At 39.4% G+C, this 13528-nt stretch overlaps 1 protein-coding gene across 16 annotated transcripts in view; it reads right to left on the bottom strand.

Annotated features, from left to right (window-relative positions):
- LOC101689214 (liprin-beta-1) overlaps window positions 1-13528 on the bottom strand; it is a 181803-nt gene that overhangs the window by 14811 nt on the left and 153464 nt on the right. For 12 of the 16 annotated variants that reach the window (XM_045073047.1, XM_045073049.1, XM_045073046.1 and 9 more), the window contains 7 exons: window positions 10751-10905; window positions 5448-5563; window positions 4428-4484; window positions 3240-3300; window positions 2857-2886; window positions 788-959; window positions 273-305 (listed from right to left, as the gene is read on the bottom strand). In XM_045073047.1, the coding sequence (XP_044928982.1) occupies window positions 273-305; window positions 788-959; window positions 2857-2886; window positions 3240-3300; window positions 4428-4484; window positions 5448-5563; window positions 10751-10905 (624 nt within the window). The remainder of the gene's footprint in view (window positions 1-272; window positions 306-787; window positions 960-2856; window positions 2887-3239; window positions 3301-4427; window positions 4485-5447; window positions 5564-10750; window positions 10906-13528) is intronic. The other 4 variants (XM_045073039.1, XM_045073042.1, XM_045073053.1 and 1 more) reach the window with 1 other exon arrangement.

Below are 13528 nucleotides of genomic sequence, written 5' to 3'. Positions count from 1 at the left end.
GCCCTGGACTCTGAGGGTGCCGTGCGCTTCTGGGTCCTCCCAGAGCTCCTGGCAAGGTGTCATTAGCAGGGGTTAAAACAGCACGTAGGCTGGGAAGCAAAGGCTCTCCAGAGAGTTCACTTTAGCAGCAGTTGGAAGGAACTCTCTGGAGTCGAGGACAACATTTTCTGATCGCTGCCAGCTTGCTTTCTAGAGATCGCAGATGCCAAGAGCAAGGATTAGTCAGCCTGGAGGACAGCACTGGCGAAGGCTGGCATGCAGGGGTACGATACCTAGGGTGGGTGCACTGGCACTTCGTTTACGATCTTCAGATATCCCAACAACGCACACAATCACACGCAGCCCAATGGAGAGAACACAGGAGAATGACAAAATGAAACACAGCTCAAAGTCCTACTCACAAAATACACACAGGGGGAGGAAAGGCAAGCACTGCGCTGTGCTTCCAACATCGCAGACTCCATTAGCAGGAACAATATGGGGTTAATTGGTCCACTTTCGAAACAGATGAGAAGCTGTTTACAATGAAGTCAGAGAGTGTCAAGGGTTTTGGTCTTTCCTCTACACTTATACTCCAACAAGAAGAGCAGGGTGATGGCCTGCACAGAGCTATCTTTACCACCGAATTAAACCCAAGGGGGCAGTTTCTTGCAAACTTTTCCCCCAGCTCATTCACCTTCATTTCTGAAAATGAGAAACGCACAGATCAATGAACCAGGGAAGGGAGGGGATTGACCTTGTCCTCGTCCTGAGTGAATTAAAGCAAAAGCACGCTGGCCATACGTACCCAAGTTTGGTGCACTTGCTGTCCTCTTGTTACTTTTTATTTTAAAAAAGCCACGCCCAAAGGATGATCTGGCTTTCCGAGTGCCAAAGGGGTTGTCATCCACGGATGCATCACGCCGCGGAGCTTTCGGAGGGAGGCCCCTGAATGGGCTGCTTTCTACAGGAGCTTTATCCTAAAAGACAAGTAATAATAAATGGAACACAGCGTGGCTGTGCACAATTAGGAGTACACGCTGGGCACAACACCTGATCTGTTACACATGTGATTTTATTTAAAAGAATCACAGAACTGATAAGTTGATTATGAACACCAAGCACCATATTACAATTTAGAAAGTCAGTTCTGAAAGCTACTTAGGAAGCAAGAGCAGCAACAAAAACATGTTCATCACTGACCTATAACCGGCATGCTTCAGATGTGAAGTATTTAGGACATAGAAATTCTCAAGCTTTATTTTATTTGCCTCATTCCCCCAATGACATGGAAATAAGGTACTGCATAACCAGAATACCAGCAGGCTTCCTATTTTTCAAATGGTTATGACATGGACTAGGCTACAATGCAGTTCACAGTCTTTGCACCGTAACTGCATCAGAAGCCCAGCGTAATATAATCACTGTGCAAAGTAGGCGTTATCTCCAAGCTTCTACACCAGCAGCAGAAAGAGATTCTACTCCAGTTATTTAAATATTCTACTCAAGGAATTACTAGTCAAATGAGGACACAACCAGTGACCGTTAAACATTTTGTTTTTGAGAGGGTGTTCTGAGACATATTCATTACCTTGCCAGCAAGTTACCCGACATGGATCACCAATTTTCAAACGCTATGACATGCTTGATACACTTAACACCAAAACTAAACTTGTTATAATTAAATTTTTCTTCATCGATTCAGAAGATTCTTTAGCTGTCTCTAATAGGTCAAGGTCTTTATCGCGAAACTTAACTGTAATTAAGTTATACTTCTACGTACTGTTGATTTTTTAGCTTTCTTGTTATTTGAATTAGCAGTTCCAGTAACATGATCTATTATATTGTTTTAGTAGGATCCAAAGATGCTTTGATTTACATGCCCTCATTCCTCTAACATCTCCTGCCCTCTGTTTTTGTTTTTGCAGAGGTAGAGAAAGGGGAGAGGGGACACAAGCTTTGAAGGTGGTTATTTTATCCTCTGAATTTATTGCTCATCGTAACTACAAGTTTATAGATGCCACAGTTTAGTGCAACTATTACCTATGTCTCACCACAGAAGTCAAAATCATTTAATCATTTATTGAATTGGCAAGACAAAAAAGGACAAAGGATGCCTGTAATTACAGCTGTGTGCACAGTCCGTGCCTTATCAGGGACACCTACATTACAACTCAAGGCATTCAGAGCCAGCAGTCAAGGGAGTGCATCTGGAAGTGGCCTACCAGAAGGTAGCCTTTACAGAGTTAATGATTGAAAATTGGAGGAAGAACGAGAGCCCTTGTTGATGAGGTCTTTAAAAAAAAAAGACAAAAAAACAGAACACCAAAATGTTTGCTGTATACACAGTGGTTATATTAAATAAACAGCTGTTCTCGGGCGGGTGACCTAAGGATGTTTTGTGAGGTCTTAGGAAGCCCAAATATGATAATTAAGAATATCACTAGCCTGATTGAGAGTTGGGGGTTTTGTCTGTTTTTTGTACCTCCCCAACAGTTTATTGAGGTGAAACATAAAAAGTAACTGAACAATTAGGGGACATTAAGTACACTCACGGTGTTATATAACTGCCACCTCCACCTAGCTCCCAAACATTTCCATCATTTTGAATTAAACCCCTCCCCCTGGAAGCAGTTTCTCTCCGTTCCTCCCTCTCCATCTCTGGCAACTGCCAAACTGTGTTCTGTCTCTATGGATTTATCTACTCTACATACTTCACATAAATGGAATCGTGGACTATCTGATCTTTCGTATCTGGCTTCTTTCATATAACATGTTTTGGAGGTTCTGAGTTTGGGTTTTTTGGAGACAGTTAAGCAATCCCATGTATCAGACATCACAAACATTTTTCCATTGTAATCTGGACATAAAAATTACCTCTGGAGGCTTCTGAACAGACTCCTTTTCCTGTTCAAAACAATAATATTTTAGATTGTTATAGGAATGGCTTCATATATTCACAAACTGTTACACACAATTCTAGAAATTAAAATAAACTTTTATCTACTTCTAAGCTACACAATCTCAGTTCCATTTATTTCCAATAATGGCTAATTAGTCTTCAGTTGTGATTATACACTAGTTTCAACTGTTCATATTCACCCTTCTTAATATTTACCATTAACTGTGGTATCTAATAAATCTGCATTAGAGAAACCTCAAACTCTTCTTGAGAGTTTTCTTTGGAAAATGGGAAAATGTGAGGATCCCTAAATATTTGCGTCTCAGGGTAACAGACAGAGAAACAACACAGAACCAACCCCATCTGATGACTCTTTCTTCAGATTGCCCAGGCTGCTGGACTTTTGCAGACTTGAAGTTCTAAAAATAACAATAATAGTAATTAGGATTAATAATAAGTGGCTCTGGTGCCACTGTTTCTTCGGATAATATCTTGGAAAGAAACTAAAACTGTGTGTGGGTTGAATCCTGGTCATAAAAGAAAATCCGGATTCAGGCAGTCACTTATGTGCTTTACTAAATTATAACATTGAGTTCTTTTAAAAGCAGAGGTGGTTAACTGTCCTGCCAATAACTCTAAATGTCCCACACGTGTTAGAATAGCTGGAAAAACACTTAGGACTCTCCTTGTGATGTCAACATTTGAAAATAAACCAGCATTTTTCCATGGACCAGTGGTGTATCCTTTTATGTATACATTTAGACCAGGAACTTTTTTATTTTTTATTTTTATTTAAATTTTAGTTAATATACCAGGGAACTTCTAAAACACTCACATACTATTTATATATAATCCTTGTAATTAAAATAAAGGACAGAAGTGTTACTTTTCAATTCACAAAGGAATCCATTTTCTGAATCTGGCCAAGTAGTTCATTTTACAGTTCTGATCGAGGCATACAAGAAAAATCCCTCTGGCTGCCCATAATAATTTGTTTGCTATCCTTGCAAAGGCGAAGTGACACTGTAAACATCCAGAGATTTTTTTCCCTTTCACATAACTAGCATTCAAGTGTACAGGGCTGTCTTTTCAAAAATGGAAGTCAGAAACAGGTGACCAGTTTAGAGAGAGAAAAAAGCTCTAAGAAGCAGAGTAACACACATACACAAACTTTTAAAAGGCAATTCTCATGTACTCATGTGTACATAAGTTACTAGACTTGTCCAGTATCAAATAAAGTAAAAGATATTGGTGAGAAAAGAGAAGATCTCATCTTTGAATACTGCTCTGGTAAGAGATTTTCCTAATTCAGACTTGAACTTGGATAAACATAGATAATGGACCGGTTTACTACATGGAGAATGCAAAAAACTACTGCAGCCTTTCCAGCCATTACATCATTCTCTGTGACTCTTTTCTGCTAGGGTCAAAATGCAAGCCAGTGCAAACCTGAAATTCAAAGCACTGCACTTCACATGAAGCTTCACAGAAGCTTCCTCTCTCCCAGGTATCAATGACAAATTCCACATTCAAGAACATGACTTACGAAAGATTATCGCACGGCTGGGTTTCAACAGAAGCACCAAGGATTATTTTTCCATCACTAAAAGAAGAAAGAAAAGAAAAGGAAAAAAAATGGAATGTGTGTGCTTCACAAGTAAAAGACCATATATATTCTAAGTAAGCAGAACTGTCAAAAAAACAAAAAATTGTGCTGGGGAAGCAATTTCTCTTTTAAAACAGTCATGTGTGTTTTGTTTTGTTTTTAAACACAGGCTCCATGCCCAGCATGGGGCTTGAACCCACAACCCTGAGATTAAGACCTGAGCTGAGATCGAGTCAGCTGCTGAATTTACTGAGGATTCCCAGCTGCCCCTCTCTTTTAAAATTTTCTACTATATTTTCTTTGGTTAAAAAAATATTTTACTTATTTATCTGACAGAGAAATCACAAGTAGGCAGAGAAGCAGGCAGAGAGAGAAGAGGAAGCAGGCTCCCTGCCGAGCAGAGAGCCCTATGTGGGGCTCGATCCCAGGACCCTGGGATCATGACCTGAGCCAAAGGCAGAGGCTTAACCCACTGAGCCATCCAGGTGCCCCTAAAATATTCTATTATATTTTCTTTTATTTGGTCTCATTATAAGGTTAAGTAATTGAGAACATGCTCCCTCAAAATTCTACTTGTTAATGGAGAAACTACTGTATCCCTGTCCCAAATCCTTCTTCCGAACAGCCTGGGCCACATGACCATTGCTATGGGGCTTGGGACCCACTTGCGGCCCCCCATGACTTAGGACATAAAATGAGTCCCCTAAAATCTCTCTCTAACCTGAACACCACAACTCCCTGGACTCCTGCCCTAGGACTTCTTGCTTCACACCCTTTAGTTCAATAATCCAGAACTGACTGTAGTGATTGATTTACACTGGTCCCCTGGCACATGCCTTACAGTTTCTTGCCTCTCACAGTAAAACCTGTGTCTGTAAATAAATTGCAATGCACTCTTGTGTTTGCTTGATCTACTCTGCTGAACATTTATATTGCAATGTTGGGTCATAAATGACATACCTTTCTTCGAATGAAGTCTCTGGTTGAAGAGGCAATTTTGCGCTTTCAGACGTTTCCAGGCCCTTAGATGTTGGCAGTAATGAAGGGATTGAAACTTGCAAGATGCTGGTGTGGAACTGTAATGTAATTAGAAAAAGTATAAAATCCAATAAATAAGACAGAAGTCACAGAGATAAAATAAAAATAACTGAGACAATTACATGGTCCATCAAAAAAATTTCATACACCTATGTTTAAAAACACTATTCTTCTATTTATAAAATGGTCTCTGGATATAAACATCAATGACTGTTAAAGTCAGAGAAAACATTCTGGAGGAAGGTCATGTTTTTTTTTAAGGTTTTATTTATTTATTTGACAGAGAGAGAGTGATCACAAGTAGGCAGAGAGGCAGGCAGAGAGAGGGGGGAAGCAGGTCCCTCCTTAGCAGAGATCCCGATGTAGGGCTCGATTCCAAGACCCTGAGATCATGACCTGAGCCGAAGGCAGAGGCTTAACCTACTGAGCCACCCAGGTGCCCCAAGGAAGGTCATTTTTGAACTTGGTTCTGAATAAAACATAATAAATACCATCAAGTAAGTCAATAGTTGATCCTGACAACTTTAAGCCCTAGTAAAAACTTTGGTTCTAACCTTATGCAAGTCACTTAACTGGGCACCAGTTTTCTCCTCTGTAACATGAGAATGGCAATGCCTACCTGACAGGGTTGTCATGATTTGAGATGAGATTTGGGTAAAGTGCTTTGTAAACACACCTGTTTTCACTTTATTTTCTATCACTAGTCTAATATAGAATGTTGTTCAAACCAGATTTTTTTTTTTTAAGATTTTATTTATTTGACAGAGAGAGACATGGTGAGAGGGAACACAAGGAGGAGGAGTGGGAGAGGGAGAAGCAGGCTTCCCACTTCCCTGAGCAGGGAGCCTGATGAGGGGCTCCATCCCAGAACCCTGGGATCACGACCTGAGCAGAAGGCAGACACTTAACGACTGAGCCACCTAGGCACCCCCCAAACCAGTTCTTTGTGGATACCACTTAAAACACTTGGCTTAATAATACTACAGCAGCAACAACAACAAAAATGCCTAAAAACACCTTCCTAAACAAATGCTTTGTGTACCCTAAGGATGGAATCTATGGAAGAAATTTTATACTCTGGGGTTAAATAATTTTCGATGACTGTAGAGCAGTATGGTGTAAGAGCCCATCATAAACTACAATACATGAATCACTTAAAAAATATTGTGATAAAAAAATAAAATTTTCCTCAGTGAATTCAGTCTGCCAGTCAACCAACCAATCAGTGACCGTCCCTCCTTCTGAAGTCAGCCAGGAAGGTAGGGACTTACAACCTGGAACACACTTCTAGATGCCAATCAATCAATGACAGTCTCACCTCTGTAACCACACATCCACAGCGGATGTCAACTCTCTCTAGCCTCTGAGAGTCCCTCAATCCCTGAGCTCCAAGCAACCCCACATGCCCCACATATGATCAAAGAGACTGTCCCTGAACAACAAAGTTCACTGAGGTAACTAAATAAGCAATACATTTAGCTCTGTGGTTTTTTGTTCCAGTTACTGAGCGGTGGTCTCATTCCTTGACACTAAGAGGTTATAACATGTGAAGTCTGTTGAAATAATCTGATTGGGCCCAAGATGGAGTGGTTCGTGTTAAGCTCCATGTCAGTAAACCCAAGCTTAGCTAAGTTTCCGTGCTCGGCACTCCCAGAAAAGGCAGACCTAGGTCAACCAATCGGCACTTGCCTGCCCTTAGTAAGTTACCTGACCCACCCTGCCCCGAGACTTCTCTTTGCTGCACATTAAGGAAAGTAACCCTACTTAACCAACCAGCAAATGACTAGCCTGATCCTCTGCTCCTGCTTCCTTCGGCCTAAAAAAGCCCTTCATTTTGTACAGATCCGTAGAGTTCCTTTCCATCTGCTAAAACGGACATTGCCTGATTCATAAATTGCTGAATAAAGCCAGTAAGATGTTGCAAATTTACTCAGTTGAAGTTTGTTCTTTAACAACAAGTCCGATCTTGTTGCTTCGCGATTTTTTTTTTTTTTTTGGAATCTTTATGATTAGTACTGGGCAATTTACAGAGCCATCATCCTGTGTTAAAAATTTTCTCAGCTGAATTTTTTTTTTAAAGATTTTATTTATTTATTTGACAGAGAGAGATCACAAGTAGGCAGAGAGAGAGAGAGAGAGAGAGAGAGGAGGAAGCAGGCTCCCTGCTGAGCAGAGAGCCCACCGTGGGACTTGATCCCAGGACCCTGAGATCATAAACTGAGCCGAAGGCAGAGGCTTAACCTACTGAGCCACCCAGGCACCCCTGAATTTTGTTCTTTAAGAAGTCCTATTGCTGTAAAATAGGAGATTACTTCACTATCTTTTTTTTTTTTTTAATTTGAATCTTTATGATTAGTTCTGGGCGAATTATTGAGCCATCATTCCTTGTGTTGTCAAGTTCACAGTAGCTCCCCGGGTTCCTAACATGGGGAAGGAAATGGCCCACTAACAAACTGATCCATTTCCTTGATTTCGTTTTGAACTTAGGACTTTAACTCCCAACTCCAATCTCCCTCCTAGCTCTTCTTTAACAATGTGGCTGAACACACTCAATCCTCATCAAATCATTCTGGTTCCAAACGAAAAATCTCATTAAAGTACAATTCACATAGGAAAGACTTTTTTTAAAGAGACTATCTGGGAAAATCTTACATGTAACATCTGCCATTCTGTAAATAGGCAGCAAGCATACTCATTGACTGTCAAATGTTATTTTTCCCTTCAGTAGAAATATAATTAGCAATTAGGGGATTTTCCCCCTCTAACATATTTTTTATTTCCCCCTCTAAAATATTTTTTATTCCTTAACTAATCCTTTGCCTCTTTTTTCCAATTTTATTGGGATATCACTGACATGCAGTACCGTATAAATTAAAAAGAAAAAAGAAAAAGAAAGGAAAAAAAACCACATTTTTTTCCTTGCAATGAGAACTTTTCGGATCTACAGTCTTACCAACCTTCCAGCATACCAGACAGACAGCAGTGTTAACTATAGTCATCACGTTGTACCTTATACCCCCAGCACACTTGTCTTATAACTGGAAGTCCGTACCTTTTGATCACCACCTTCCAATTTCCCCTACCCAGTAATCCTTATGACTGACATCTTTTAGCCCTCTCCTATAGTGAAGAGAGAAATGTTTCCTCCTTGAATTCATTTTCATGCAATTCAAATTTCATTTTCTCATTAGGTAATCAGCAGGAATAGATAGGAAAAGAAAAGATGCCACTTGATTTTTTTTTTTCTCACTGAATACAGTAATATGTTAAAGGAAAGACGACCAAAAGGGGAATTGGAAAACATAAGGTAGTCAAGACTATTTAGTTAAAAAACAAAAACAACAATAACAAAAACAATTTTTCCCATTCCCAGTTTCTCTAGACAGTACACTGCACTAAAATTAAAAGTTCTAGGGCAAAGAGGGAGGTGCTGTCAGGAAGCCACGGGTGTGCCTAGGTTAAGACCTCAGGAAGACTTAAGGTACAGCTGTCTCATTGAAATCTTCAAAAAGTTCGACAACTCTAAAAACAGAGGGATATTCCATAGCAGCCATACAGAAAACTTAAGATAGATAAAGTCTTATGGTGAAGATAATTGTGGATATCCTTTACCTGACGGAGTGGATTATAAATTGATTCATAAGAAATGCCAAATGAATAAAATATTATACCAAATAGAACCAAGAGGGACAGAGATAGTAGAAGGCAGAAGGCCCTAGTCCCGTATAGATACTTTTGCAGAAAACAATTCATCTGCAATTACAGGTTCTTTCTCCTGGAAATGGAAAGATGACTCCCAAGGAACAACCAAGAGCCCAAAGGTCTGGGCCCTGTCAAGGAACTGGCCACACGAGCCTGGCTGGATTTGGGAACTGCTACTGACTAATGATACGTGGGTGTCTTCCATGTCTATGTTCCCTCTTCTTGAATGGGAATGCCCAGTAGTTACTATGCCCATTCCACCACTGCATGTCAGGTGTGTAGGGGACAAATGACTTGACCTTGAATTTCCTGGTTCTTTACATGGAATGGAGTGCTACTCGAGAAGCCAAACCTGAGCAGCTGCACCTACATCTTGACCGGGTCTGGATGACAAGGTCTTGGGATGCGGAAGCCTGACTGGAATAAGACCAAGAGGTCTTTGACGAGGGGATGAGGACATTTTGCATGGGGGAGGGATATAAATGATTGTAGCCAGAGAGTGGAGGGCAGTTGTACTAGTCAAATATGGTCGTAGGGGTATATGCCATCCCATGTGTTCTTCTCAAATGTGATATTACTTGTCCATCAAGAGGTAGGGTCTTTGTTCCTCTCTGTGAATGTGTGTGGGCCTGTGACTACAGGAGAAGAGATGCCACAGGGTTTCCGAGTCATAGCATAAAAGATGATATAAATATGCCCAGTCCTCTTATTGGGATGCTCATCCTTAGGATCTAAACGCTCTGCTAGAAGAAAGCCAGGGAGTCACAGGTATTTCCAGCTAGGGCCTCAGCTGAGGTCTTGTCCAACAGTAGTACCAACCAACCATGTGATATAAAAATGGGTAGCCTTCGGATGACTCAAGCCTCCAGCCTTCACACCATTCCAACTATTGCCCAGTGGAGCGAAGAAGAAATGCTCCTGCTGAGCCTTACCCACATCACACATTTGTTAGCAAAACAAGTGCTGTCATTCAAGCCACAAATTTTTGGGGTGGTTTTCAATAGGTAATGGAAACAGATTTTGGCACCAGTCTGATGTGTGAAAGAAAAGTAAATGAGTTCAAGACAAAATATTCCTGTCCAGCTGCTTTTTCCAAGTCTAAAGAAGTCAGGGAAGATTTTAGACCAGAATTTTTCAGAGACAACATTGGAAGTGACTAAAACCAACTTCTTTATATAATCTCACGTTATCCCTCTTCATTTATTCCCTATTTGTTCTTTACTAATAAAGATTATTATTGCGTAGATTGTAATCTATTTAGGATGACATCTTTCTCCCACGTTCTTCCTGAATTATTTAAGCAATTTTGACATTGCCCAAGGTATTTATTTATTAAAGAGGGGGGGAAAACCAATCTTTCAAATAAAGTCCTAGGAGACTGAGTTTTGACATGAAAATTGCCAAGACTCAGTCAGTAGCCACACTGAGAAAAGATCCCAGGTCTTTCCTGCTGTCAACAGCATTTTAACCTTCAATGACACAGTCTCTTCGCTACAAAGATAATGTTGAGAGTCTGTAAATACCTCTTCTGGAACACTTGTGTTAAATGGGTCACGACTGGGAGATCCCGTGACTGGTGTAGATGATACACTTTTCTCCAGGTCACTAAAACCCTGCGCATCCAGCAAAGTGGAGACGGAACCAGAAGTGAGCAGACCGTCAAAGTCGCCATCTTGGTCTAGGAAAAGGAGAAGAATGGCAGCTTTTCATTTACATTTCATTTTTGTAGGAAGAATACCAACTGAATATAAAAATTTTTCCCATCCTCAAAAATCAAAAGTGAGTTTCCTTTGAAATCCTTAGAAAAATAACAAGAGGACCTCTAGGAGAAATGTTAAACTATGAGCACCTGGAGCCTGAGGGTGGTATTAATAGCTATTACCACAGACTCACAGCCTTGAAATCAGAAGTTCATTTAGTCCAACAACCTTCCCTAATTTTGTTTCAGAATTTGGGGCTTTACAAATTTCAGTTCAGAAACAACCAAGCTGGAGAATATCAGTGGTACAACAAACTAATTCTGAACAGCAGCACAGTCACCATGAGAAACTCAATATTCATCATTCATCATTTCTGTGTCGTTATTTTTTTATTAATTTTTAATAAACTAATAATGTATTTTTATCTCCAGAGGTACAGGTCTGTGAATTGCCAGGTTTACACATTTCACAGCACTCACATCATCATTTCTGTGTTCTTAAAACAAAACAAAACAAAACAAAAACCACATACATATAAAGAAGAAAAAACAACAATAGGCAATCTTCTGATTCCTTAAGATGATCCTTCTGTGCCATTTATTTTAAAGAAGAAAGAACAGCCTTACGGACAAATGCAACCACATACCCAGGAAAGCGGCCAACTTTGAGAACTACTTCTACATCTTCAGCAATGAAAAGGATTAGCTGCTGAACAACTATGTCAGATATTCTTTTTTAAAACCAAAAAATGATGCTTAAAACACTATTCTCTGAATAGTACAAAATCCTAAACTCATTTAAAGCTGTTAACTAGACTTACCTTCTTATATTTTTTATTAGGCATTTATTCTAATTTCATTAAAATGTAGGTATTATTCGCATTCTCTAAGGACTAAGTAAATACAAATACTAGTTAGAAATCACTGTTTATAAACTATTTTTAGAACAGGACATAATTTTCAATGGTGGTTAAAAACTCCCTCTTTTTAATATACAAATGTCAGTAAGTACATGATAAGATGTCCAATACTTTTCATCATGAGGGACTTGTGATGAGAATACTTAAACACTAAACCAATTAAATCAAAATCATATCAAATGTACAGGGTTGTGAAGTTTCAAATACCATACCAAGTGTTGGCAAGTGATACATTGCTGTTGGCAATGTAAAATAATACAATTAACTTTGGGAAAGAAAAACAAAAAACAACCTCCTTTTTCTACACATTTTATATGCATTAAATTAGATGAAAAAAAAAGTACAGGAGGGGTGCCTGGGTATCTCGGTTAAGTGTCTCTCTCTCTCTCTCTCTTTTTTTTTTTAAAGCTTTATTTACTTATTTGAGAGAGAGAGAGCATTGCATGCACGCACAGGCCAGGGGAGGGACAGAAGGAAAGAATCTTCAAGTAGCCTCCACCTGAGTGCAGAGCCAAGGTAAAGCCTGATCTCACGACCCAGAAGATCATGAGCTGAGCTGAAACCAAGAGTCGGACGCTTAACAAACTGAACCACCCAGGTGCTCCAAACGTCAGACTCTATCTCTGCTCAGGTCTTGACCTCCAGGTCGTGAGTTCAAGCCCTATGTTGGGCTCCATGCTGGTCATGGAGTCTATTTTAAAACAAAACCAGATTAAACAAACAACAACAACAACAAAAAACCCCACAAAACTGACAAAAATGATCATGTCAGTGCAATTATGAAGAATACCTCTTTTCTTGATTTTCTTATGTTTCATAATTATAGAAATTAATGTTTTCCTTTGATTTTTAAATATAAAAACTACAGTATTGAGATTCTATAAAATCAAATACTATTTTAAATGTTATGACTACAGGAGCGCCTGGGTGGCTCAGTGGGTTGAGCCTCTGCTTTCGGCTCAGGTCATGATCTCAGGGTCCTCTGCTCAGCAGGGAGCCTGCTTTCCCCTCTCTTTCAGCCTGCCTCTTTGCCTATTTGTGATCTTTCTCTTTGTCAAATAAATAAATAAAATCTTTAAAAAAAAATAAATGTTATGACTACGTAAAAATTAATCACTTGTTAATTTGCAATACTGTCTAAAAAGAGACACTCTCTTGAAGGCAGAGGAAATGCTGAGTGATGAGAATCGCTGTAAGAACACTGACAGAGGTTCATTTGCTTGCTCATTTGGGTATTTAAAATTTTAACATACACTAAGTCCTATGGAAAATAAGATGAAGATCCATTTTTTTCCCCCTCTCAGAAATCCTCGTCTGAAGTAGGATTTTCTTTCTTTTTGAACTCATCGAAATTGAAATTCCAAAATCTGAGTATTTCACAAGTATCTCTGAAAAAATTTATTACTCATGTTTACTTTTAGAGCAAATAACCCCACCTTGCATTGCTAATGAATGAGAAAACTTCCAAAGTTCTTAACACTTTTGTTTTAAATGACCCCCAGAGATTTTCCACATTTGAGGATGGCCAACTGAACCATGCACCTATAAAATAATACCACATCAAAAGGTATAACTATGTTATTAAGTTTTTTTTTTTTTTAAAGATTTTATTTATTTATTTGTGAGAGAGAGAGTGAGAGCAAGTACAGGCAGACAGAGTGGAAGGCAGAGTCAGAGGGAGA

Source organism: Mustela putorius, unplaced genomic scaffold (assembly GCF_011764305.1).
Source record: "Mustela putorius furo isolate JIRA1106 unplaced genomic scaffold, ASM1176430v1.1 tig00537227_pilon_pilon_pilon, whole genome shotgun sequence".
Taxonomy (NCBI): Eukaryota; Metazoa; Chordata; class Mammalia; order Carnivora; family Mustelidae; genus Mustela; species Mustela putorius.
This window is presented reverse-complemented; position numbering and strand designations above follow the sequence as displayed.